The 22,554-nt window shown below is 45.4% G+C and overlaps 1 protein-coding gene across 2 annotated transcripts in view; it reads right to left on the bottom strand.

Moving 5' to 3' along the window:
* Kif5a (kinesin family member 5A) overlaps positions 1-22,466 on the bottom strand; it is a 33,604-nt gene extending 11,138 nt beyond the window's left edge. For both annotated transcript variants that reach the window (XM_010644588.2, XM_010644589.2), the window contains exons 1-19: positions 22,177-22,466; positions 9,170-9,257; positions 9,002-9,075; positions 8,293-8,397; positions 8,006-8,054; positions 7,567-7,622; positions 7,275-7,362; positions 6,892-7,016; positions 6,166-6,270; positions 5,851-5,999; positions 5,611-5,759; positions 5,136-5,311; positions 3,518-3,586; positions 2,920-3,126; positions 2,508-2,654; positions 1,633-1,821; positions 1,167-1,284; positions 769-833; positions 547-656 (exon numbers count right to left, since the gene is read on the bottom strand). In XM_010644588.2, the coding sequence (XP_010642890.1) occupies positions 547-656; positions 769-833; positions 1,167-1,284; positions 1,633-1,821; positions 2,508-2,654; positions 2,920-3,126; positions 3,518-3,586; positions 5,136-5,311; positions 5,611-5,759; positions 5,851-5,999; positions 6,166-6,270; positions 6,892-7,016; positions 7,275-7,362; positions 7,567-7,622; positions 8,006-8,054; positions 8,293-8,397; positions 9,002-9,075; positions 9,170-9,257; positions 22,177-22,305 (2,198 nt within the window). In that variant the 5' untranslated portion in view covers positions 22,306-22,466. The remainder of the gene's footprint in view (positions 1-546; positions 657-768; positions 834-1,166; positions 1,285-1,632; positions 1,822-2,507; positions 2,655-2,919; positions 3,127-3,517; positions 3,587-5,135; positions 5,312-5,610; positions 5,760-5,850; positions 6,000-6,165; positions 6,271-6,891; positions 7,017-7,274; positions 7,363-7,566; positions 7,623-8,005; positions 8,055-8,292; positions 8,398-9,001; positions 9,076-9,169; positions 9,258-22,176) is intronic.
* Between the last annotated feature and the right edge of the window lie 88 nt (positions 22,467-22,554).

The following is a 22,554-nucleotide window of genomic DNA, read 5'->3' as shown; positions in this document are numbered from 1 at the left end:
GGGCAAGGTCAATTTCCATCCCGGGTACCTAAAAAAAAAAAAAAAAAGAAAAGAAAAGAAAAAATTTACCTATAAAATTATTTTTAAAAAGAGCAGACACATCTACCTTCAGCAACTCACACCACTGTCTTCATGATAATAAGGAACCCTGAAGCCAGGCGTGGTGGCGCACGCCTGTAATTCCAGCACTCGGGAGGCTGAGGCAGGAGGATGGCTGTGAATTCGAGACCAGCCTGGGCTACAGAGTGAGTTCCAGGTCAGTCTCAACTACACAATGAGACCCTGTCTCAAAAAACAAAAAACAAAAACAAACAAACAAAAAACAAACAAACAAAAAAGACAATAAGGAACCCTGAACTCCCCTCCAGGATAGGGACTAGTTCTTACTCCTCATGTCTCCTGAAGCCGCACTGAAAAGTTGTCAATGTTGGGGAAGGACATACGGAAGATAAAGACACCAGTCCCAAAGGAGGATTTGAGTGGGTACAGCAAGGTAAGAGGTAAGAGGACCCGGTAGAGAGCAGAGCTGCCCTCTGGGATCCTTACTCTTTGAGCTCATCAATGGTCTTCTGCTTCTCGTTGATCTCATCTCGGAGCCGGGCCAGCTGCCGGTGATGGGCCTCCCGATGACTCTCCATCTGCAGCTCCAGGGCCTTCTGCAAACAACCCCACCCCAAGCTCAGAGCCAGACTCCCAGGTACAAGTTCCATGAGGCCCAGCACAGCTCCTACCCTACCAGTCCCCAGTCACCCCATCTTTCCCACTCACCTTCACATCATCTGCATCCTGTGTGTCTGGCTCCTTGTCCTTCAGAGCCACTTCATGCACTGTTTCTGAGGGAAGAAGGGAAGAAAGTATATATCAAACCTACCTCTTACAGAAAGGACTTCATGTTGGGACAGAGCTCTGGGAAGGGAAGTGGATGGACCATAAGATGTTCTTCTGATAGGACAGGGACAGAGAAGATGGGAGGGGTTATGGGTCACATAAAATGAGCTACATGCAAAAGCTTTGCTAAATGGCATGAGTTGGCACCCAAAGATTAAGCCGATCCTTTGGGTGAAGGGCAGCTGGGTGGTTTCTTCTGAGGCTTGTGACTTTGCCTCCCTATCCCCTTGGATCTTAGGTCCCAGGATGGGTGGGATAGAGGTCTAAGAAGGCCTCACCTTGGGCCTGGAGCTTGGCCAGCTCATCGCTCAGGGAGTCATAAGACTCTTCAAGGTGTCGCTTCTTCAGCTCCACACTCTGCATGTATTCCGTAAGTGAGCGGATCTTGGCCTCGTGCTGGTGAAAGAAGGTTGGCGAGAGAAAGAAGCTAGTTGGAGCAAAGGACACGACCCCAGGCAACACCACACCTCCATAAGCTCCAGCTCTCCTCCCAAGCTCTTCCCTCCTGCGGTGCCTTCCAGGAGGATAAAGGGTTCGGGGCCATTCCTACAGAGTTTTCTTTTAGACTCTTGGCTCACTTATTTGGCTAATCCTCCCCTCTGCCACCCTAGCTCTTCTGTCCTTGATTTCGGTTGACCCTAGGATGCTGACATAAAGGTTGGGTGTAGGAGTTTTATCCATAACCACAGAATAGTCTTCTTTCTCCCATGGCACCGAAACACTCTCAACATCAGGCACACTCACCTGTGAGATGAGGAGCTGGCAGGACGAAAGCTCCCGGCCAGTCACTTCCATCTTGCGATGACATTCCACTTGCAGGTTCTCCAGCTGTCGACACCGCTTCACCACTGACTTCACCTCTGATTTGATTTTGCTGATGTAGAGTCGGGCCACAGTGAACTCCTCCTCTATGGCTCCACTGATCTCCACTGGCTGATGGTAGGCAGAGAAGGAAAAGTTGTTTCCCCACTGCAGAGAAGCCATAACCCACGCCCATCCACCTTTTGCACAACCCACATAGAGAGACTCGGGTAGGATGGTTATTTCTAAAGGACCATTAGTGGCTCTCTGTCACCTGGCATTTTACATGGAAGCCCTTTATCTCACTTAAACATTCAATTCCCACAGTCCTCTTCTACCTTAAAAAGCAATGATTTTCTTTTTGAGTCAGAGGTCTTGCCTTGTTGCCCAGACTGGTGCCAAACTCCTGAGCTCAAGCCAACTTCCTGACTTAGTCTCCAGAGAAGCTGAGAGTACAGGTGACCACCATACCTGGCTTGATTTTCTTTTCTAGAAAAATGGATCTGGATGATCACCCAGATCGCTCATTCTCACCTGCACAGATTTGCATATATCATTCTTAACCTTTTCCCCACCACTAGATCCTGCTATGAGTTCGTCTTTATTGCTTCTGTACTTGTACATATTAGAATGTATTTTTCAGTTGAACCTACACAAACCTCAATTTGGTGTCCTGAATCTAGTTTGAGGCCATGTTCCCTCACTCTTTGGCCATCTGTTTCAGTATCACAGAGGGCCTGGATGGTCCCTCCTTGGCTCTTCCACCAGTGCACAGAGCAGGAACAAGCCGCACAGGACTGCTGTCTCTCCCCACTCACCAGCTTAATCTCACCGTTGCCCACAATGACACTGAATTCACTCAGGTCTTTCATCAGCCCATTCAGCACCTCGGCAATTCTCTTTCGCTGGTGTCCACTGACCTCCTGGAGCCGCTGCAACTCAGACTCCAGAGACAGCATGGTGGCCTGAGAACAGCCCTCATGTCATTCCCATCACCACCCTCTTGCTCCCCTCACCACTTCAAGCATGACCTTGAGGGCTTCCACCAGGGGAGCACAGGCCCTGAGGAGTGTCTGGAAGAGAGAAGGGCCAGGAGGGCAAAGGGCAGTAGCACAGTGGGAGGGTGTCATGACACACTGGACTGCAGTGCACACACAAGAACACCACACATCTCGGACATGGAAGGTGTGCTGAGGTCAGGGAGCCTTGCAATACTTGTAGGCCACTCACCACCTTCTGGGACAGCTCATCCACCAGAAGCTGGTTTTGCTGGCTCTTTTCCTCCACCTCCTGGGACTTCTGGTCATAGTTCACTGCCAGCTCTTCTAGGGCCTGCAACACTTCCTTCACTTCATCCTTTGCAGCGTCATTCTCCGACTGCAGGTGGCTCAGCTCCCGCTGGACCTTCTCATTGTCTCCTCGCGTGGACACCAGCAGCTTCACAGGAGAAAGGGTACGTGAGGCGAGGGAGTGTGCTACCAATGGTCCTGTCTACGGCCCCTGACTCTAGGGAAGCTGAGCTCCTCACCGAAGCAAGATGAGGCCCATAGAAATCAGAAAACAGAATGGAGAAACACCATCATCTGGGCTTCAAGAACAGCCCCAGATGCCACTGCCTGCCTCACAAGCTCAAGGACCTGAGTTTGATCCCCGGTACAAAAAAAAAAACAGCCCCAGAGAAGTTCCTAAACTCCCATAGTTTGAGGGGTGACTAGCCATAAGCAGAATGCCCTTTCTTCCATTAGATTTGCTTTAAAGAGGGCTTTTTCACGTCTTGCAGGGATGAACACAAACCCCTTTACTCCGACATCTTGTCCCTTCCCATTACCTCCTCCTGGTCCAGCATCTGCTGCTTGAGCTTCTCAATAAGCTGGCTCTGCTGGTTGATCTCATCGTCCTGTGTAGGTAAGGGGCCCAGGTGAGGGAAGCTACTTCCAGCTTGGAGTTCTGGGGCAGGGGAGAGGTGGATCCTGAACAAAATCTAGTTTAGGCTTTGAGCTAGGAAGCTTATATGCTAAACAGAGGTCTTTTTCTCACCTTCTTTCTCTGACTCCAGTCCTTACCTTTAAATTTCTTTCTCCTAGGAAGTTAATATAACCTTGACAATACACAGCAAAAGCCTTTTTATGTTTTGTTTTGGGGTGTGTGTGTGTGTGTGTGTGTGCTATAGATGATTAAACCCAGAGCCTTTGCATTGAGTTACAACCCCATCTATATGAGACAGGGTCATGCTATGTAGTTCAGGCTGGCCTTGAACTGACTATGAACCCCAGGCTGGTCTCAAACTCATGGCAATCTTCCTGCCTCAGCCTTTCTAGTGCTGACATTACAGGTGTGCACCACCATGCCCAACATCCTTTTTATTTTTTTGAGACAGGCTCTTCCTAGATTGCCCATGCTAGCATCAAAGCTAGTCTTTCTGTCTATCCTACTGAGTAGATGGGATTTCAGGCATGTGTCACTGTACCAGCCAATAAAAGCCTTTTTATGTTCACATCCTTTAACTAGAAATCTCATTCTAGCATTCCCTTTTAACCCAGTCATTCAAAAGCTAAGTCTTAGAGCCTGGCGTGGTGGCACACACCTGTAATCCCAGCACTTGGGAGTTTGAGGCAGGAGGACTGCTGTAAGTCTGAGGCCAACCTGGGCTACATAGTGAGTTCAATGCCAGCCTGCACTACAAAGCCAGACCCTGTCTTAAAAAAAAAAAAAAAAAAAAAGTTGGGCCAGGGATTTAGCTCAGTGAGTCTGCTGCCTGCTTCATAAGTGCAAGGTCCCAAGTTCAATTCCCCATACCAAACAAAACAAAACAAAAACACAAAAAATATACATAAAAGACAAAGATAGTCACTTCTGAGTTACTTAAAATAACAAAAACAAAAAACCCTGCAAAAATAAATAAATAAAACTCTGGGCCAGGGATTTTAGCTCAGTGGTTCCACCAATTGCCTCGCAAGCCCAAGAACCTGAGTTCGATCCCTGGTGCCAAAATAAAAAATAAATAAAACCCTACAAACCTTGTAATAAATAAATGGTTAGGTATGTCTTCATCAACGGACTCTTAGAGCCTGGGATTTAGCTCAGTGGTTCTGCCGCCTGCCTCATAAATGGACTCTTAGGCAGCCATTTAAAAAGCATGAAAAATTGTTAATGAAGTAGAAAACTGTTCATAATATGCTGAACGTAAAAAATTGGATACAAAATCATACATACAGGATATCTCAGCTGCATAGTACATTCAAGGAGAAAAGCAAGATGCTGTCTCCGAATGGCAGAGTGATGGACAATTTTAACTTTCTTCTATGTATTTTTACCTACTTTACACATTTGCAGTGATATTTATCCTTTTTAAAATCAGAGAAAGGAAATAAAATAAAATATAATAAAAACATAGAAAGGTGGTATAAGCTAAATTGCTTCAGCTGGCACAAGCTAATTGCCCTCACCTTGTCATCAAGCTGCTTGTAGAGGCGACGGATCTCCTCCTCGTATTTCTGCCGCTCCTCAGGAGCAATGCGCACCACAATGGAGGAGTTGTCATTCATAGGGGTCTCCTCACACAGCTCGGCTCCCAGGGCTGTGTCCTCCCCAGCCAGGCGCTCTGTCTCAGGCACATTCTCTCCTGGCAGAGGGGCAGAGAGAAGTGAGAAATAAAGAAGAGACAGCTGCACGCACAACTCTCCTTCATCCTCTATGCCGAGACCTTCAAGGCCTCAGTCTCTCTTCCTCCTTGGGAACCATCCTCCTTTTGGGGGACCTGCCTGGGCTAGTCAGCCCTCCCCTCTTGACTGTTGAACTGCACCCCTCCAGAAGCACAGCCCTCCTTTCTGGATATTGGCTTGGCCTTACACACACAGCCAGTGCCGTACCCAAGCGGCCACCATCTCCCAGCACGCTCACTCCCACAGGTTCTCCTCTAACCATTGCGCCACCGGCTCAGTTCAGCCTCCAGCTTTGCAATAGTCTCCTTCTGGGCCTTGGTCTTTTCCTTTTCCTTCTCATATTTCTTCTTCCACTGCTCAGCAGTCAACTCCAGATTTACTGAGGCAGTGTTCTTAATGGTCTTTGCCCTGGGCAAAGAGAAAAGAAACAAGGAGATGTGACTGGCATTTGGCTACAGGATCTAAGACGGGAGCTCCCTCTCGGGACTCTGCCACTGACCGCTGCCCAAACATCAGGGTGGACTTGGTCTCTGCATCGTTGTAACTGGACGGTGAACAGCAGATGAACATAGTCGTCCGGCAGTTTCCTCCCAGAGAGTCCTGGAGGATCCGTGTCATTTTGCTGTCACGATATGGAACATAGCTTTTCTGGGAAGAAAGGAAACAATGAGTCAGAAAAATCAATTCAATGGGAGGTCAGAAAGAGTAGTGGTGCTGACTGGGAATTGAGCAGCCCATAATCCGGGGTGTGAATGGAGGGGGGCACAAGGAGAAGGTGGGCTGGAGGGGTGAAGGGCACTCAGGGAACACTTACAGTGCCCTCAGCCAGTGCGGAGATCACATTCCCCAGGGCGGACAGCGACTTGTTGATATTCTTTGCTTCATCCAGCACAGCTCCCTCAGCTCCAGTTTTGCTGACCTGCCAGGGTATTAAGGGATGAGTGTGTCACATGCAGTTATAAAGGTTGTCACCAACTCTTTCCAACTTAGAGGGCCCAGTCCAAAAAGAGGGGAGGGAGTGAGAAAGAGGACAAAGAGATGTTTGGCCATGACCAGAGAAGGTCCTCCCTGCAACCTCCCAAACTCTCTCCAGAGACCACCCCCAGCCCATATCATACGATTCTATTTACATGAAATACTCAGGGCAGGCAAATCCAGACAGAGATTAGTGGCATCCAAGGGATAGGTGCAGGGGACAACGGAAAGTTACTGTTAATGGGTGATGAAAATGCTCTGGAATTAGTGGTAATGGTTATACAACCCTGCAAATATACTAAACCCACTGAACACTACACTTTAAAATAGTGAACTTCCTGGTATGCTAATTCTATCTCAGTTTAAAAAGTTTTTTAAGGCCAGGCACGGTGGCACGCTCAGGTGGCTGAAGAAGGAGGATCACTGGGAGTACAAGGCCAGCCTGCACTACAAAGAGAGACCTTGTCAAAACAAAAAAAGAAAAAAGTTTTTTAACTGAAAAAAGACACCTCACTCCAAGGCTTCCTTCTCCACCTGCCTTACTCCACCCCACAGAGCTCCCAACCTTTTCGCTCCCTGCCAGGTCCACGAGGTACAGCTTCCCACTGAGCTTCTGCTCTGTCTCCATGTTCTCCTGCTTGATGTTGATGAGGAAGATGCTGTGGCTTCGAGAGCTGTGCTCGTTCATGTCTTCAGGAGCAGGGGAGAAACAGGACCTGTACCCATCTTTGGGGAACTGCAGCCCTCACTCCCAGCTTCCAGCGGCTGCCACTCCCAACCAAGAGAGAAGGGGCCTCTGGGCCTGCTTGCCACCTCCTCTCCCAGGCAGCAGGCTGCATGGGCAGGGGGCCCTCCTCTGGATGACAGTGCTCCCTTGCTCGCTTGTGCACAAGGGCCACAGAAGAGAGGTGGACCCCAGACTCAAGGCTCCTTTATATCCCTACTCACTGGTGACAGCCACGTGACGATTTGATTTCCCCTCATCAATCACATCCAGTATCTCCTCCGGGCTGGACACAAAGCGTTCAGTACAACCCTGCAGGGGGCAAATGGACAGTGACCCATACACTTGATCTGCACATTAAACTGCCAGCTTAACGGCATCTTTTCCAAGTCTCCAGGTTCTCCCCAGCCCCCTTTGCGCATCTCACCTCCCCAGCCTCTGAGTTACGCTCCCTTCCTCCACCTGCATCTCCACTCTCAGTACACTGGCCCTACGTGGCGTCTGCCCCACTCTCACCTTGACGAATGGCACCCGGTTCTTGTCCTCGTGCACAGACAGGTTTGTCTTGGTCACTGAATCAAGACAATGCAAGGTGAGCAAGGCCAGTGTTTCCACCCCAGGCCCCTGCGCCCTGCAGTCCACTCAGATAGTGGTTTCCTCTTTGTGCTAAGGGGAGGAAGACTCCCCGGTGAAGCCTGAACTCTGTGTTAATGCTGAAGGCTCAGCACCTCCCACCCCTCCTCCTCTTCTTCAGGGGTCCAATTCCAGAACTTCTCCTGTAAGGCTACATTTGTGTAGGCCTGGGACTTGAAGCTCATCTCCTTACTCAGTTCTCAGGAATTCTTGGGGAGTGCAGCCAAAGGATTCAGGTGTGAGGGTGTGTATCCAGTGAGCCAGACAGCAACCAACCCCAAGCCATCTTCCACACCCTAACCCACTGTGCCTAAACACTTACCATCCAGAAGGTCACGAATTTTGTCCAGGTAAATCTCAAAATAAGAAACCTGGTTAGGAAGAAAGGAGTCTGAAGTGAAGAGAACTTATCTTAAATCTAATACAAAGATCTCAAACTAATCCCTCAAAGGACGAAGGTGGGCAGGAAAGAACATCTTGGTGCAGAAGAACTGAGGTAACCAGGTGGGGAGGGTAAAGGTGGGGAGCCCAGCCTCTTCAGTGGGTTCATGCGAGGCCTTCTCCCCACGGTCCCCATCTGTGGATGCCCAGCTTTCATGTCTTGATCACCTTGATGTGGAACTCAAGGTTCTCATCCATAGAGTAGATGTGGTTGAAGATGTCTCTGGCAATGCGAGGAATGATTCCCATCAGCTGGGGATCATGCAGCTTTCCCTGGGGAGTGAGGGAAGCGTGAGACAATTCAAAGGTATGCAGGGGAACACAAAAGTGATAGGGAATGGAATCCAAAATTAGGACATGGTCACCATTATGTCTACCTTTTAGCGGAAGAAAATAACTGAACTGTCCTTTGGACTTTTTTTTTTTTTTTGAGACAGGGTCTAACTATGTAGTTCCGACTTCCCTAGAACTCACTGTGTAGCCCCGGCTGGTGTCAAACTCACAGTGATCCTCCTGCCTCAACCTCCCTGGGGCTGGGATTACAGGTGTGAGCCACCACACCCAGCACTGGACTTTCTGCTAATTGGAGGGCCAGGGATTTAGCTCAGTGGTTCTACCACCTGCCTCACAAGGACCAGAGTTCGATCTCCGGTACCAAAAAAAAAAAAAAAGAAGACAATTGTAGTAGAGGGAAACAGTAAATGCCAGTAGATTGAAGGGATCCCATTAAACTTTCCTACAACACTGACCCTCGTTCATTCCCTCTACCCATCCGCCTTGAATGAGGCAACTCTTGATTCCTAGGTCTTCCCCTACTGAGATTCCTTGGTCTTCCATTAACACTCCAGCTCCTCACCCCCACAGTTAGAACCCTCACCTCCATGGTATGTGTTTTCCCTGAGGATGTCTGTCCATAAGCAAAAATGGTGCCATTGTAGCCAGCAAGAACATCTGGAAAACAGAGTAGAGAAAGAATACCGTTGGAGGTATGTGATTTAGGGAGTGGGTAGTTTGAGAAAATTTATTCTAAAAGTACATCCATTACCTTTGACAATCTGCATGGCACACGCATGATAAACTTGCTCCTGAGTCGTGTTTGGGGGAAATACACGGTCAAAGACATATGGCTTCCCCTGAGTGGAAATAAAAGATGTCAGATACAAACAGGAAGAGCAGGAGGGAAAAGAAATGCCTGCCATCAGCCTGAGAAAGACATCCCATTCTTCCACCCTCTTAACACATGGGAAATTTGAAAGATAAGAGAAACTGGACAGAGAACCAAAGTTTAGTACTGACACCGGGAGTGGTGTTTGCACGGCACAGAGTATCACACAGTGAGATTGTGTGAGAGGATCTTGGTTTTGGTGTGGTGACTTAGCACCCCACCACACTCAAACCCCTCCCTGGGAAACCAAATAAGAAAAGACAATAGGAGAAGTGGAAACTGAAACACAATTCACTAATTTAAAAAAAAGTATCTTAAAGTTTAAAAGTTTCTTCCTTGGACCAGGCATGGTGGCGCACGCCTTTAATCCCAACACTTGGGAGGCTGAGGCAAGAAGATTGCCACAAATTCGAGGCCAATCTGGACTACATAGTGAGCCTGAACTACACAAAGAGACTGTCTCAAAAAAACTAAAAAAAAAAAAAAGTCTTTCTTGGGCTGGGGATGTAGCTCCGGGGGTAGAGCATTTACCAAGCATTTGGGCCGGGGTTCAATTCCTAGCACCACAAACAAAACAATCTTGTCAGTGACCTATATACCTTGATATGAAATGGTGCTCAAGATGCAGTAAATTCAATCCCCAGGACAGAAAAAAGAAAGATGCAGTAAGTGTTCCTGTAAGTCTGAGGCCAGCCTGGGCTACATAGTGAGTTCAAAGCCAGCCTGAACTACATAGCAAGACCGTACCTCAAAAAAAGCATTAAGTGAAAGATGCAAAGCTGTCAGTTGTGACAGAGCCTGCCTGTAATGTTAATTAATTAATTAATTAAACGATGCAAAGTTAGGGCCAGGGATTTAGCTCAGTGGTTCCACCACCTTCCTTGCAAGTGCAAGGTCCCAAGTTCAATCCCTGGTACCCCCTCAGAAAGATGCAAAGTTAAAACTGTAGGTATGCAGTGGTACCTTGGTACTCATTGTTAATTAGTTTCGGAAGGCACAATAAGTATCAAGCGACTTGTTTTGGCTGGAAAGGGTAGCAAGTCACAGGAATAAACACCAACAAGTTCTACCTTGTGCACAAAGTATCAAACAAATGATGGATTTCAAATTAGTCCAGTACCAAGGTATGACTGCAGTATGTTCCCTGTAGTGTAAATGAAATCGATGTACACCCGGAACTATTGTGGAAACAGTAAGTCAAGTTCAATCTTTGTGAAAGAATTGCATGAAATCAGAAATATGGGTTTTCCTTGAGAAAGGAATCAGGTGCCAGGCGTGGTGGCGCAAGCCTGTAATCTCAGTACTCGGGAGGCTGAGGCAGGAGGATCCCTGTGAGTTCAAGACCAGCCTGGGCTACATAGTGAGTTCCAGGTCAGTCTCAACTACATAGTGAGAAAAATAAAAAAATTTAAAAAGAAAGAAAAAGAAAGGAATCAGGGGCCAGGTGAGGTGAAATATACCTGTAATCTGAGCTATTCAGGAGGTTGAAACAGAACACTACAAGTTTAAGAACAGCCTGGGCAACTTAGCCACTGCCTCAAAATAATACTTAAAAGCCTGAGATGAATCTCCATAGTAGAACACTTGCCTAACATGCAGAAGGCCCCGAGTTCAAGGCCCAGAGCTGCCAAAGACAAGGGGTAGGGAATGGGAGAAAAAGAATGTAGAGGGCTGCTGGAGATGAGGCTCAGTAAGAGTACTTGTCTGGGCTGTAACATGCATGAGGCATTGGGTTCCATCCCTGGCATGGCCAAGAAAAAGAAAGAAAAGAAAAGAAAAAAAAGAAACCCTGTAAGGCAAATCCCTCATAAGTTTAGGATACAGAATATTTAAAATTCAGGGAGCTAAGCAAAGCATACTATATTCAACATTTAATCATATTAAATGTCAGATTTTTTTTTTTGGGGGGTATTGGGGATTGAACTCGGGTCCTTGTGCTTACAAGGCAGGCCACCGAACCGCTGAGCTAAATCCCCAGCCCAAATGTCAGATTTTGGCTTTGGTTTTGGTTTCAGTTCTGGAGATCAAATCCAGAGCCTCACACACGCTGGGCAAGTGTTCACCCACTCTGTTAAGACTAACTAAGGGTAGCTGGGGATTTAGCTCGTGACACTGTGCCTGCCTCAAAGGAACAAAGCTCCACGTTCAATCCCCAATACCAAAAAAAAAAGAAAGAAAGAAATTCAAAGATTGAATGAGGATATTTGTTCTCTATCTTAAGTACAGAGTTCTCAGTTATGTTTTCCTGCCAGTTACCTGTCAAAGTGTTCCACTACAGATTCCATCTTTGCCCAACTGAAGTGTTAAAACTCTACATTTATAGACACCAGAGTTGTTTTGTTTGATTTGGTTTGGTTTTGGTGTGCTGGGGATTGAACCTAACCTTCTCCCTAAACTACACCCCCACCCATTTTATATTTTTAAATTTTGAGACAGGGCCTAAACAATTGTTAAGTTGGCCAGGCTGACTCAAACTTGTTTGTTTGTTTTGGTACTGGGGCTCGAACTTGGGCCCTTGTGCTTGTGAGGCAGGTGGCGGAACCACTGAGCTAAATCCCCAGCTCTTAAACTTGTGATCCACCTGCCTCAGTCTCCCACAGTGCTGCAATTATAGGCATGAGCCACCAAACCTGGCTGGGGGATATGTTTTAAGAAATTAAGGAATGCCAAGTGTGGTGTGATACACCTGGAATCTCAGCACTCGGTAGGCTGAGGCAGGTGGATTGTAAATTTGAGCTGTTTGGGAAACGTAGTGACTGAGCAAGACTTTGTATCAAAATAAATGAAAGCTGGGAATGTAGCTCCAGGACAAAGGCCCTGGGTTCAATCTCCAGTACCAAGGAAGGAGAGAAGCAAGGGAAGGAGGGAAGGAGGAAGGAAGGGAGGGAGGGGAGAGGAGAAAAAGAATAGAAATAAAAAAGAAAAGACAGAAAGAAGGAAGGAAGAAAAGAAAAAGAAAGGAAGGAAAGTCAGGCAGGCTATAGAACTTGGCTAGAGCTGGACATGTAGCTGTAGGTATGTACGTGCAAGATTCCATTAACATACATAGAATATTTTTCTAGAAGGAATTATACAAAAGTATTGACAGTAATTACTTTGAGGAGAAAAACTGCAAGAGGGGAGGCTTTTATTTTTCACTGTGTATTATTTACATTTTAACCATATAAAAGTATTATACTTAACATTTTTAATGTTAAAGAAGATGAGACAAAAATCCATTCATTTGTTTTCTTTGCATAAAGGAAAACTAATAAATATTATCTATTAAATATTTAAAACTTAAATCTTGCTTCTGGAAAAAAAAAAGGCCTGAAATATTTGTTTGATCTCTCTGTGGTGAAAATTTCTAAAGGCCAAGAAACAGCAGGGGGTGCAGCTCAGTGGTTGAGCACTTGCCTAGCAGCCTAGCATGTGGGAGGCCTGGGATCCATCTCCAGATGGAAGAAAAAATACAGCCCAAAGCCAGGCATGGTGGCGCATGCCTATAATCCCAGCACTTAGGAGGCTGAGGCAGGAGGATCACTGTGTGTTCGAGATCAGCCTGGGCTACTTAGTGAGTTCTAGGTCAATCTCAACCACATAGTGAGACCCTGTCTCAAAAAACCAAAAAAAAAAAGTGCAGACCAAGAAATAGAATCCACAAAGGAAAAGAAGGTAGAAAGACACTATCAACAATAAAGGATGTATTATAAACTGACAGAGCCTTTCTGAAACAAAATTTTGTTAAATATTTAAATGTCCACATTTTTCATACTCAGTACCAGGTTTCCAGTCTAGGGAAGCATAAAACTCTGACTGAAACTCTTTTTTTGTTGTTGTGTTGTTTTGCCCTGTTTTGCTGCTGAAAACCTTAAAGCAGGATATCTTTGCAGGATGTTTATTGTAGTGGTTTGAATAAAAGAAAACTAATTCAACTAAGAGTCAGGTACAGCAGCAGATGCTATAATCCCTCTTACTCAGAAGGCTCTGGCCATAGATAGGAGCCCAAGTTCAAGGCCACCCTGAACATCATCGTGAGACCCCAGTCTCAAAAACAAACAAACAAGGGCTGGGGATTTGGCTCACGGGTCTGCTGCCTGCCTCGCAAGCACGAGGGCCCAAGTTCGATCCCTGGTACCAAAAAACAAAAAACCAAAAAAAACCAAAAAACAAAAAAAGGAATTCAAATATCCATCAGGAAGAGGCTAGGGCATGGAAAGGGGTGTGGCTCAGTGGCAGAACAAATTCTCAGCATGCATGAGTCCTTGGGTTCAATCCCCAGTATCATAAAAAAAAGAAGATGTAGACTATAACTCCATTAAAATGAATGAGGTTGTCTTATATATACTGACATGTCCAAGATCAATTGTTAATTGAAAAATTTAAAATAATGTATACAATGGTATTGGAGACGCAACTCAGCGGAGATGTGACTTATCTAGCATGTGTGAAGCACCGAGTTTAACCCTCAACTCTGAAAAAAAGTGCATAATGGGATCATATATTTTTTAAAGTATATGGATGGAACAACCTTAGAAAACAGATATGGATCTGGGCATGGTGGCACCAGCACTCCGGAGGCTGTGGCCGGAAGATCATGAGTTCACAAGCCCGGGCTACACAGTTAGTCAAAGCCAGCCTGGAACGCAAAGAGAGACCCTGTCTCAAACAAATAAACAAAACCCCAAAAACTAAAAACAAAAATAAAAGCAGAAAACTGATATGGAAGACTATAAACTGAGCTGTTACTAGTTAACGGTCCAGGGTTATTATTGGAGAGCAGAATAAAAGTAACATATTTTCTTCATTTTTATCTGTGATAGTTAAATGTTTTATAATAACATTGTTTTTAAGTAAAATATAAGATAATGCTGTAGAATATATAATGACCTAACAAAGTGAGCACAAAATATTGTTTAGCAAAATGTGTTTCAAAAATAGTATGAAGCGAGGCATGGTCTGTAAACTCAGCACTTGGAAGGCTGAGGCAGAAGGGGTTAGAACTGAAGACCAGCCCGAGCTACACAGCAAATTCAAGGCCAACTTGCACTACATTGAGAGACCTTGTCTCAAAAATTTTTAAAAATGTATGAAAGCAAAACTACTATTGCAATAAAAGAGAACGTAAAGGATGATTCCATCTCTGTAAATATACATATATATACATACACACATACATATATAGAGTATATAGGTATACATGTGACTGCATTGAAAAACATGCTAATAGGGCTGGGGGTTTAGGTCAGTGGCATCACACCTGCCTCACAAGTGCAAGGTCTTGAGTTTAATCCCTGATACCAAAAAAAAAAAAAAAAGTTAATAGTTGTTATTCTTGGATAGTAGGCCTTTATTTTTTATTTTATTTAGATTTAAAACTTTCTGAAATGAAAACTACTTTTTTCTTTCAATGATACTGGGGATTGAACCCAAGGCTGCCATTATGAACTATAACCCAGTCCTTTTTACTTTTTATTTTTTTGGTACCAGGGATTGAACTCGGGTCCTTGTGCTTGCAAGGCAGGTGGCAGCACCACTGAGCTAAATCCCCAGCCCTTTAACTTTTTATTTTGAGACAGGTTCTCACTAAGTCAGTAAGTACTCATACTCACCTCCAACTGTTTCTTTATTTTTTATTTAAATTTTTATTTTTTTGTACGGGGTATTGAACTCTGGTCCTTGCACTTGTGAGGCAGATGGCAGAACCACTGAGCTAAATCCCTTGCTATGTAGCTCAGTCTGGCCTTGAATTCACTGTGTAGCCCAGGCTGGCCTAGAAGTCAGAACAATCCTCCGCCTCAGCCTCTTGAGAAACTGAGATTACATGTGTGCTACCATGCTAATGTATACCTTTTTTCTATCATTTAAATTCTGTCACATGTGCAGATAAATCTTATTCAGATATTAAATTAAAAAATAAAATAACATGTAAATTTATGTAAAAAGATTTAATGGAACTAAGAATGTCACCAAATGATAGGGCACTTAACTGGCATCCACAGGGACCTGGGTTTGATCCCCAACCCCACAAAAAAAAATAAAAAAAAAAGCCATGTGTAGTGGCACAGGCCTCTAACCCCAGAACTCAAGAGGCTGAGGCAGGGGGATCACCATAAATTTGAGGCCAGTATGGGCTATACAATAAGTTCTAGACCAGCCTGAACTACATTGTGAAACCTAGTCTCAAAAAATAAATAAATAATAAAAATAGTTATGTCTTGTTAGGGAAAAAAATAGGCTACAAGAAACATACAGGACCAGGCTATACTCACTGAAAAAGCACATGCTTGGTACTCACAAAGCCCTAGGTTAAATTCCCAGAACTCTGAAAATTATATTTTATTATACACATGTATGTTTTACAAATACAATTTTATTAAAAGTAATGTGTGGGGCCAGGGATTTAGCTCAGCGTTTCAGTAGCCTGCCTTGCAAACGCAAGGACCTGAGCTCAATCCCTGGTACCAAAAACAAAGCAAAACAACTATATTTTGAGAGGAAGTTGAATACCCAAGTATTTACTACCCCCGGAAATATTTAGTATTATTAAAAAAAAAGATCCAAGCAGGTAATACAATTTCCAGTAATAAAAATCCTCACACTAAATACAATTATAAAATATTAAGACAGAGTTTTCTTTTCTTTTTTAACAAAAGAAAGACTTTTTTACTATGCTAAAGTAATAATTTCAAAGAATAGCAGCTTATTTCCATGAACTCTGACATGAGTTCCAGGTCAATCTCAACTACATAGTGAGATCCTGTCTCAAAAAACCAAAAAAAACCAAAACCTCTGTTAACAATTAAAATGTATTAGTCATATTATATAATTTTTAATGTTATTTTAAAAATCTACCTTAATTCTTTAATTGTAATGCACCTCAATGTTTCTCCCACCCAGTGGCCAAGAAACAGAAACACTTAGGCCAATGACTCTCATCTCTATCGACGCGCCACGAAGCCAGGCATCCAGCCAAGGGGATTATATATAACTCTTCTGCCAACCTTGCCCCTCCCATCTTCCCTCCTGGGAACACGGGCACCAAAACACCCACATCTACACACACTCAACAACATTCCAAGCTGTAGGATTCCAGAAAGCTCTGCGGATGCCTTAAAATGGAGGGCGCTCTCCAAATGCTGAAGGCAATTATTGTCTGCAGAGCCCTCTTAGCCTGGGCTGCAGAGAAGGAATAGAATAGAAATGGAAGAAGGTGGGGTTCTCATACCTGTGAAGATAAAGGATATCCAGGAACAGGAACTATCGTTGAGTGTATTTAATAATCTAGTGAGCAAAAATCCACTTGGCATGCCTTAGGATTTCAGGGGTTCTGAGAAGACCTGCTAACTACTTTCCTAATCTTGGCTTAAATTTCAAATCTAGGGCCGGGGATTTAGCTCAGTGGTTCCACCGCCTGCCTGGCAAGTGCAAAGTCCTGAGTTTGATGCCTGGTACCAAAGAAAAAAAAGAAAAAAGAAACATTTCAAATCTAGCTTTTTACCATTTTATCTCAAGATTCTTATTTCTGTTAAAAGAGTAAAGTTTTTTTTTTTTTGGTACTAGGGATCGAACTCAGGACCTTGTGCTTGAGAGGCAAGTGATGGAACCAGAGCTAAATCCCTTGCCCTAAAAGGATAAACTTCTTTTAATTTTCTATTAATTACTGTCAGGGTAAATTAATTTTGTCCAATCTTTTCATGAGAGTAACTAGACCGGTGTTTTCTACTTTATTTATTTATTTATTTTTTGCCTCTAGGCTACTCACGTGAGAAAAACCACCATTATTTACATCTTTCACCATGCACAACTTTGGAGTACACACACAGCTACCACAGGTCATTTCTGGCCTCTGTCACCTTGCCTCTGCCCATGCCACTGCCTGGACTGCAGATCACCTCGATCCAGAATTTCTTGAAAAGAGGGACTTCTTCAAAATCCCCAACACCAGAGTTCCTGGCTCACAGGACACTCTTCATAAATATTTGTTGAATAAACATAGTTGTTGTTTTGTTTTTGTATTTGCTTTTGGTACTGGGGATTGAACTCAAGACCTTGCACTTTCCAGATAGGTGCAGCACCACTGAGCTAAATTCCCAGCCCTTGCTGAATAATCATAGACATTGATGAAGAAAACAAGAAGGGGCCAGGGATGTAGCTCAGTTGTGCCGCCACCTGCCTCACAACTGCAAGGTCCTGAGTTTGATCCTCAGTACCAAAAAAAAAAAAAAAAGAGGAAACAGAAGATACAAGGGACCCGAAGGCTTGGATGAAACAATCAGTAACAATGTCTAGAGATATCATATAAAATAATAAGATCATCTAATTTTTTTTCAGTACTGGGAATTGAACATAGAGCCTCTCGTGTATTAGGCAAGCTCTCTACCAGTGAGCTACATACTCTGTCCTTTATTTATTTATTTATTTATACCGGAGATCAAACTCAGGTCCTTGTGCTTGCAAGGTAGACAGCAGCACCACTGAGCCAAATCCCCAGCCCCTGTCCTTTTATTTATTTTTGTTGTTGTTGTTGTTTTGAGACAGGGTCTCACTATATAGTTGAGACTAACCTGGAACTCACTATGCAGCCCATGCTGGTCTCAAATTCACAGCGATCCTCCTGTCTCAGCCTCCCAAGCACTAGAATTACAGGCATGTGCCACCACGCCCAGCTTGTCCTTTTATTTTTGAGACAAGTTCTCACTAAATTGCTCAGGCTGGCTTTTAACTTGTGATCCTCCTGCTTTAGCCTCCTGAGCAGCTGCAATTGGGCCTGTCACTGTGCTAAGCAGTTTATATGTATTATCTCATTTAATGCTCACAAAAAATCCTAGGAGGTAGGTACTATTATTATTCCCATTTATCGATGATAAACTGAGGCTAGGAGAGGTCAGTTAGCTTGCCCACAATCACACAGCTGAAATGGAAGAGCAGAGCTTTAAACCCAAGCAATGTAATTCCAGGACCACAGCCAAAGTGATCAATGAACTGCAAAATAAACTTGCATTATCATGGCTTTTCCTTCTCCTTCTTCACTTTATCTCCCACCACACAAACACAAACACACAAACACACACACGCACAGCACTTCTCCATGTGTTTCTGTTCAGAATTAAAGACTTCCATTGCTCCTTTTTTCCAAACTCAATCCATTTTTTCAGAAGTATGCAATGCTCCACTTATCCTTGTGGCCTCCTTCATCCTTCAGACCTCCAGTGGCACACATCAGAGACTTGAAGACCTGTTCCATCAGATGTGCACCAGGAGTCTCCACCTTTTAGGAGGCTTCTCCCAGCCCAGTAGGCTTAGCCCTCTGATAGCCTTCTCCAGAGAGCCTCTCCTGAGAGTCCCACAGTCTGGGTTCTTTGTTCTCCTTTAATTCACTCCAAGCCTCCTTGTTCTTTTCTAGTCCATTTGTTCAGGAAAGGTTCCTGCACTGTGCTATAGTTTTCCATCATGTGTGCCAACTGACACTAATGAAGGCCGAAGATCGGGGTCCCAAAGATGACCAATCTGTTCAACCTGCAGGAAGCACTGGGTAGAACCTTAACTTCAAGCTCCAGGGCTAATTTCCATGGTGACACCCCTGGGGATTGTTGCCATAGTAATACTGGAAAGATACTGGCCACAGTGAATATTACCTCCCCTCTCCATTTTCCTTTATGAAACTCTCCCCAGTAGGGCCAGGGATTTAGCTCAGTAGTGCTGCCACCTGCCTTGCAAGTGCAAGTTCGATCCCCCGTACCAAAAACAAAACAAAAACAAAAACAAAAAAACTTCCCCCAAAGGTATGGGGAGCCCTGCTACTCTCTCAGATATCAAATGAATCCAAGGACACCCCAAATCATATCTTGCTCTACTAACCTCACAGATCCTAATCTAGCTTATCCAAACCAGGCACTTGGTCTCATTTCTTGCCCCTTTAATAAAGGACACATTGAACTTTGAGGAAATGTGGAGGAGGAAGCTTGCAGACAGTTGAATGAAGGAGAGGGAGAGGAAGTGTGAGTGTGTGTGTGTGTGTGTGTGTGTGTGTCTGTGTGTCCTCACTGTCAGTCCTCCTACAGCTGGCACAGATATGGCAGCACAGATAGAAAGCATTAGGCCACCGCTAAGAAAGCCCAAGGTAGAGAAAGACAAACAGAGAGACTTATAAATGGGTTCACAATGGAAAAAGTCACACTAGATTCTATCTGTACAAAGAGTGAAACAAGATGTACACCACACACAACATTCACGGACATCGTTCTATGATTCAAGCTTTAACTTTGACCACCAGCCCTCTCCCCAGTGGTGGGAGTGTTAGTAAGTGGAGATGGGGAGTAGGTGCACAAAGTACACTGCAAGCAGCCTGAACATAAGGGCCTCTGAAGCCCAGAGCTAGCCGCAGCGCTGCAGAGGTGAAGGGAAAGCTGTCACGGGAGGGAGCAGGAGCTAGCTTTTGAGAGATCATCCTCTCTCTCCTTCTCCTTCCCTCTTCCTAGACATCCTGAAGCAGTTTCCTCCACTCAGACAGTTCCCCACCTACTGGCTCCCAACAAGAGCAAGAGGAAAAAAGATGAAAAGGAACAGATGTCCTTTCTTTGCTGGGACTCTTGAAGATCTCAAAATCATGTCTCTTGTAGTCCTCATTCCACTGAAGAAGAATGAATAGTAAAACAGTTGGAGAAGCCAAGCCCTAAGACAAAATGGCCCCCTGCAAGCATTTACCTTGAGAGAAAGATTGATAGGAGGGCTAGGACTTGGAAAGACAGGAATGAGACAAAGATACACACCTATGATCAGGTAGAACAGATAAGGAAATATACCTGCTGTAGAGAGCTCAAGTAGAATCCAAACTAGCAGGGGGTCGCACACTTCTCTTCTCTCTTCCTTCCCCACCTTCTCCTCTCTCTCCTGTTTTGCTGAGCTAACTGGATATCTCAACAACCCTTCCTCCTCCTGACATCACCTCCTCACCCATTCATCCTGCATACCAAGCCAGCCAGCCGGAAGAGACAAAAGGAGTGGAACAAGAAAGTCAGACTTAGAAGCCTTTTGTAATTTGCTCCCCAGGACCACCCCTCCCATATCTCAGCTTTTTTCTCAAGGGGACCTAAATCCCACCTCCCATAGTTAAAATCTGCTGCCCAAGCTACACAGGGGTCTCTCAGGGTTGGTCTGGGCTTTCTTTTTGCCTGGCCGGGCCAGCTTTCAAGACCTGATGTCCCTGAAGCAAAACAAACAAGGACCCTCTCCTTGTGACAAACACGTACAACACCTGTACATGGCAAAAGTATCCACTTGGGTTCACAGTGTGGGTGAGGGTGGTGTTGGGGGAGGGGCTGAGGGGCTACCTCTGGCATGATTATGAATGTCCCATTCTCACTGACTCAGAAGACCTAGGCTTCCTCCCTTCTTTCCTTCATTCCTTTAACAAGCATGTTTCCAGCTGCTTTGAGGCCAAGTACAGTGGATCAAAGATGTAAAGAAGTCCCTGACCTTGAGGACTGCTCTCAGATCTGTCCCTCCCTTTTCCATCCCGAGACAGTTTCCTGGCCCAACACCCCTCAAGCCCTAAAGGATTCAGCTCTAGATCCTTTCACTCCAAACACACCCTGAACCAACCTAGAAAAGATGCAGTGGGCAAAGAATTTCCCTTTGCACCATCACAGATAATGGTCCAGAACAAAAACCTGAGGAGGAAATGTGATATAAAAGAAAAGATGTGCCAGGTGTGGCAGTACATGCCTGTAATCTGAGCACACAGAAGGCCGAGGCAGGAGGATCACCTTGAGTTTGAGGCCAGCCTGGGCTACACAGTGAGCTCAAGGATAGCCTGAACTACACAGCAAGACCCTGTCTAAAAAAAAAAAAAAAGAAAGAAAGAAAAGAAAAGAGTGAGCTCCAGAGATAGAGTTGGATTCAGATCTATGAACTGAACAGATCTATGGATTCTCACCATGACCTTGAGAAAGTCATTCAACTTCTTTGGGCCTCAATCTCTTCATCTGTAAAATGGAAATATTGATACTAATTTGGAGTATTGTTTCGAGGCTTAAACACTACACTCTGAGTAAGAAGTACATGGTAAATATTGTTTTTCCTGCATAATAAGATCTCTTAAATAGGTAGGGGCTGTCATGATGAGGTAGACATTGCTACTTTTTATTGGCTCACCAAGAAAGGATGAATAAGCAAGTACATATTAAGATCTCAGGGTTTGGGCATTTTTACTTGGTGGTGGTGGGGTGTCAGTTGAGAGATCTGAAATCTTATTCCTTCTGTTCCTGAGATGGAGACATGTCCTTAGGATTCCATAGACTCCCCCCATAACTGGGTGTGGCACCACTGTATGTCTTTCTCAGAAAATCCTTCATTAGATCTGTGCTACTCCCCCTCCCATCCACACACAGAGTGCAGGCCGCAAGTACTTCAAGGGATGATGAAGACCTTGGCCCTAGGCCCCACTCCCATCAGACCTTCACCGGACTTGGGAGAGCTCCACTCCAATCTAGCCCATCCACCAACCCCTTCCTCCCTTCCTGGGAGGTGGGGTGGTGGTGGTGGTGGTGGTGGATCTGAGCCAATAACAAAGGGAAGATGCGCTTTATCTAGGGGAGAGAGAAAACATCAGAAAAACATGGGACTGGCTCTATGGGGTGGGGTCGCTGCGGAGAATAGCAAAGGGGATTCGGGTCTCCAGAAGGTAGGGAAGGAGCCCCCTCCCACTCTGCAGAGACTTGGCCCCTGGCCTGGTAAAGCCACACCCAGCCATTCCGATGCAGGGGAGAGGAGGGGCTGCGGCGAAGAGGTTGCAGAATGTGCAATGGCGGGGGGGCGCAAAGTGAGGGGCATAGAACGAGGCTCAGCTGGTCAGAAGATCCTGCTTCCCGCCCCTTCCTCAAACTCCCTGCCGGAGCGGCACTCACCCCGATAACGACGCTGTCATCTCCTTGGAAAATGGGGATGAACTTGTCCCCACGCAAGATCTCGGCCTGGTTCAGAGGCCGAAATCGGCAGAGCACCTTGATGCTGCATTCGTTGTTGGTCTCCGCCATGGTGGTCGCCGGTGTAGGGCTGGGGCACTTCTCGGTGGTGTGCTCCGGAGGAGGGGGCGCTCGGCTAAGGCCGGGGCGGAAGACAGACGCTCGGTCGCTGCGGCCGAGAAAGCAGCCGGGACGGCCACACGAAGGCAGGGGGAGTAAGGCCAGGGCGCGCTTTCAGCCTGCTGCGGCACAGAGATGCGGGCGACCCGGGAGTCTGGTCCTTGCTCGGCGCTCTGCCTCTCCGCCCTCGCTCTGCAGCCG

The sequence above is a fragment of the Fukomys damarensis genome, unplaced genomic scaffold (assembly GCF_012274545.1).
Source record: "Fukomys damarensis isolate Sample0158 unplaced genomic scaffold, DMR_v1.0_HiC HiC_scaffold_15, whole genome shotgun sequence".
NCBI lineage: Eukaryota > Metazoa > Chordata > Mammalia > Rodentia > Bathyergidae > Fukomys > Fukomys damarensis.
This window is presented reverse-complemented; position numbering and strand designations above follow the sequence as displayed.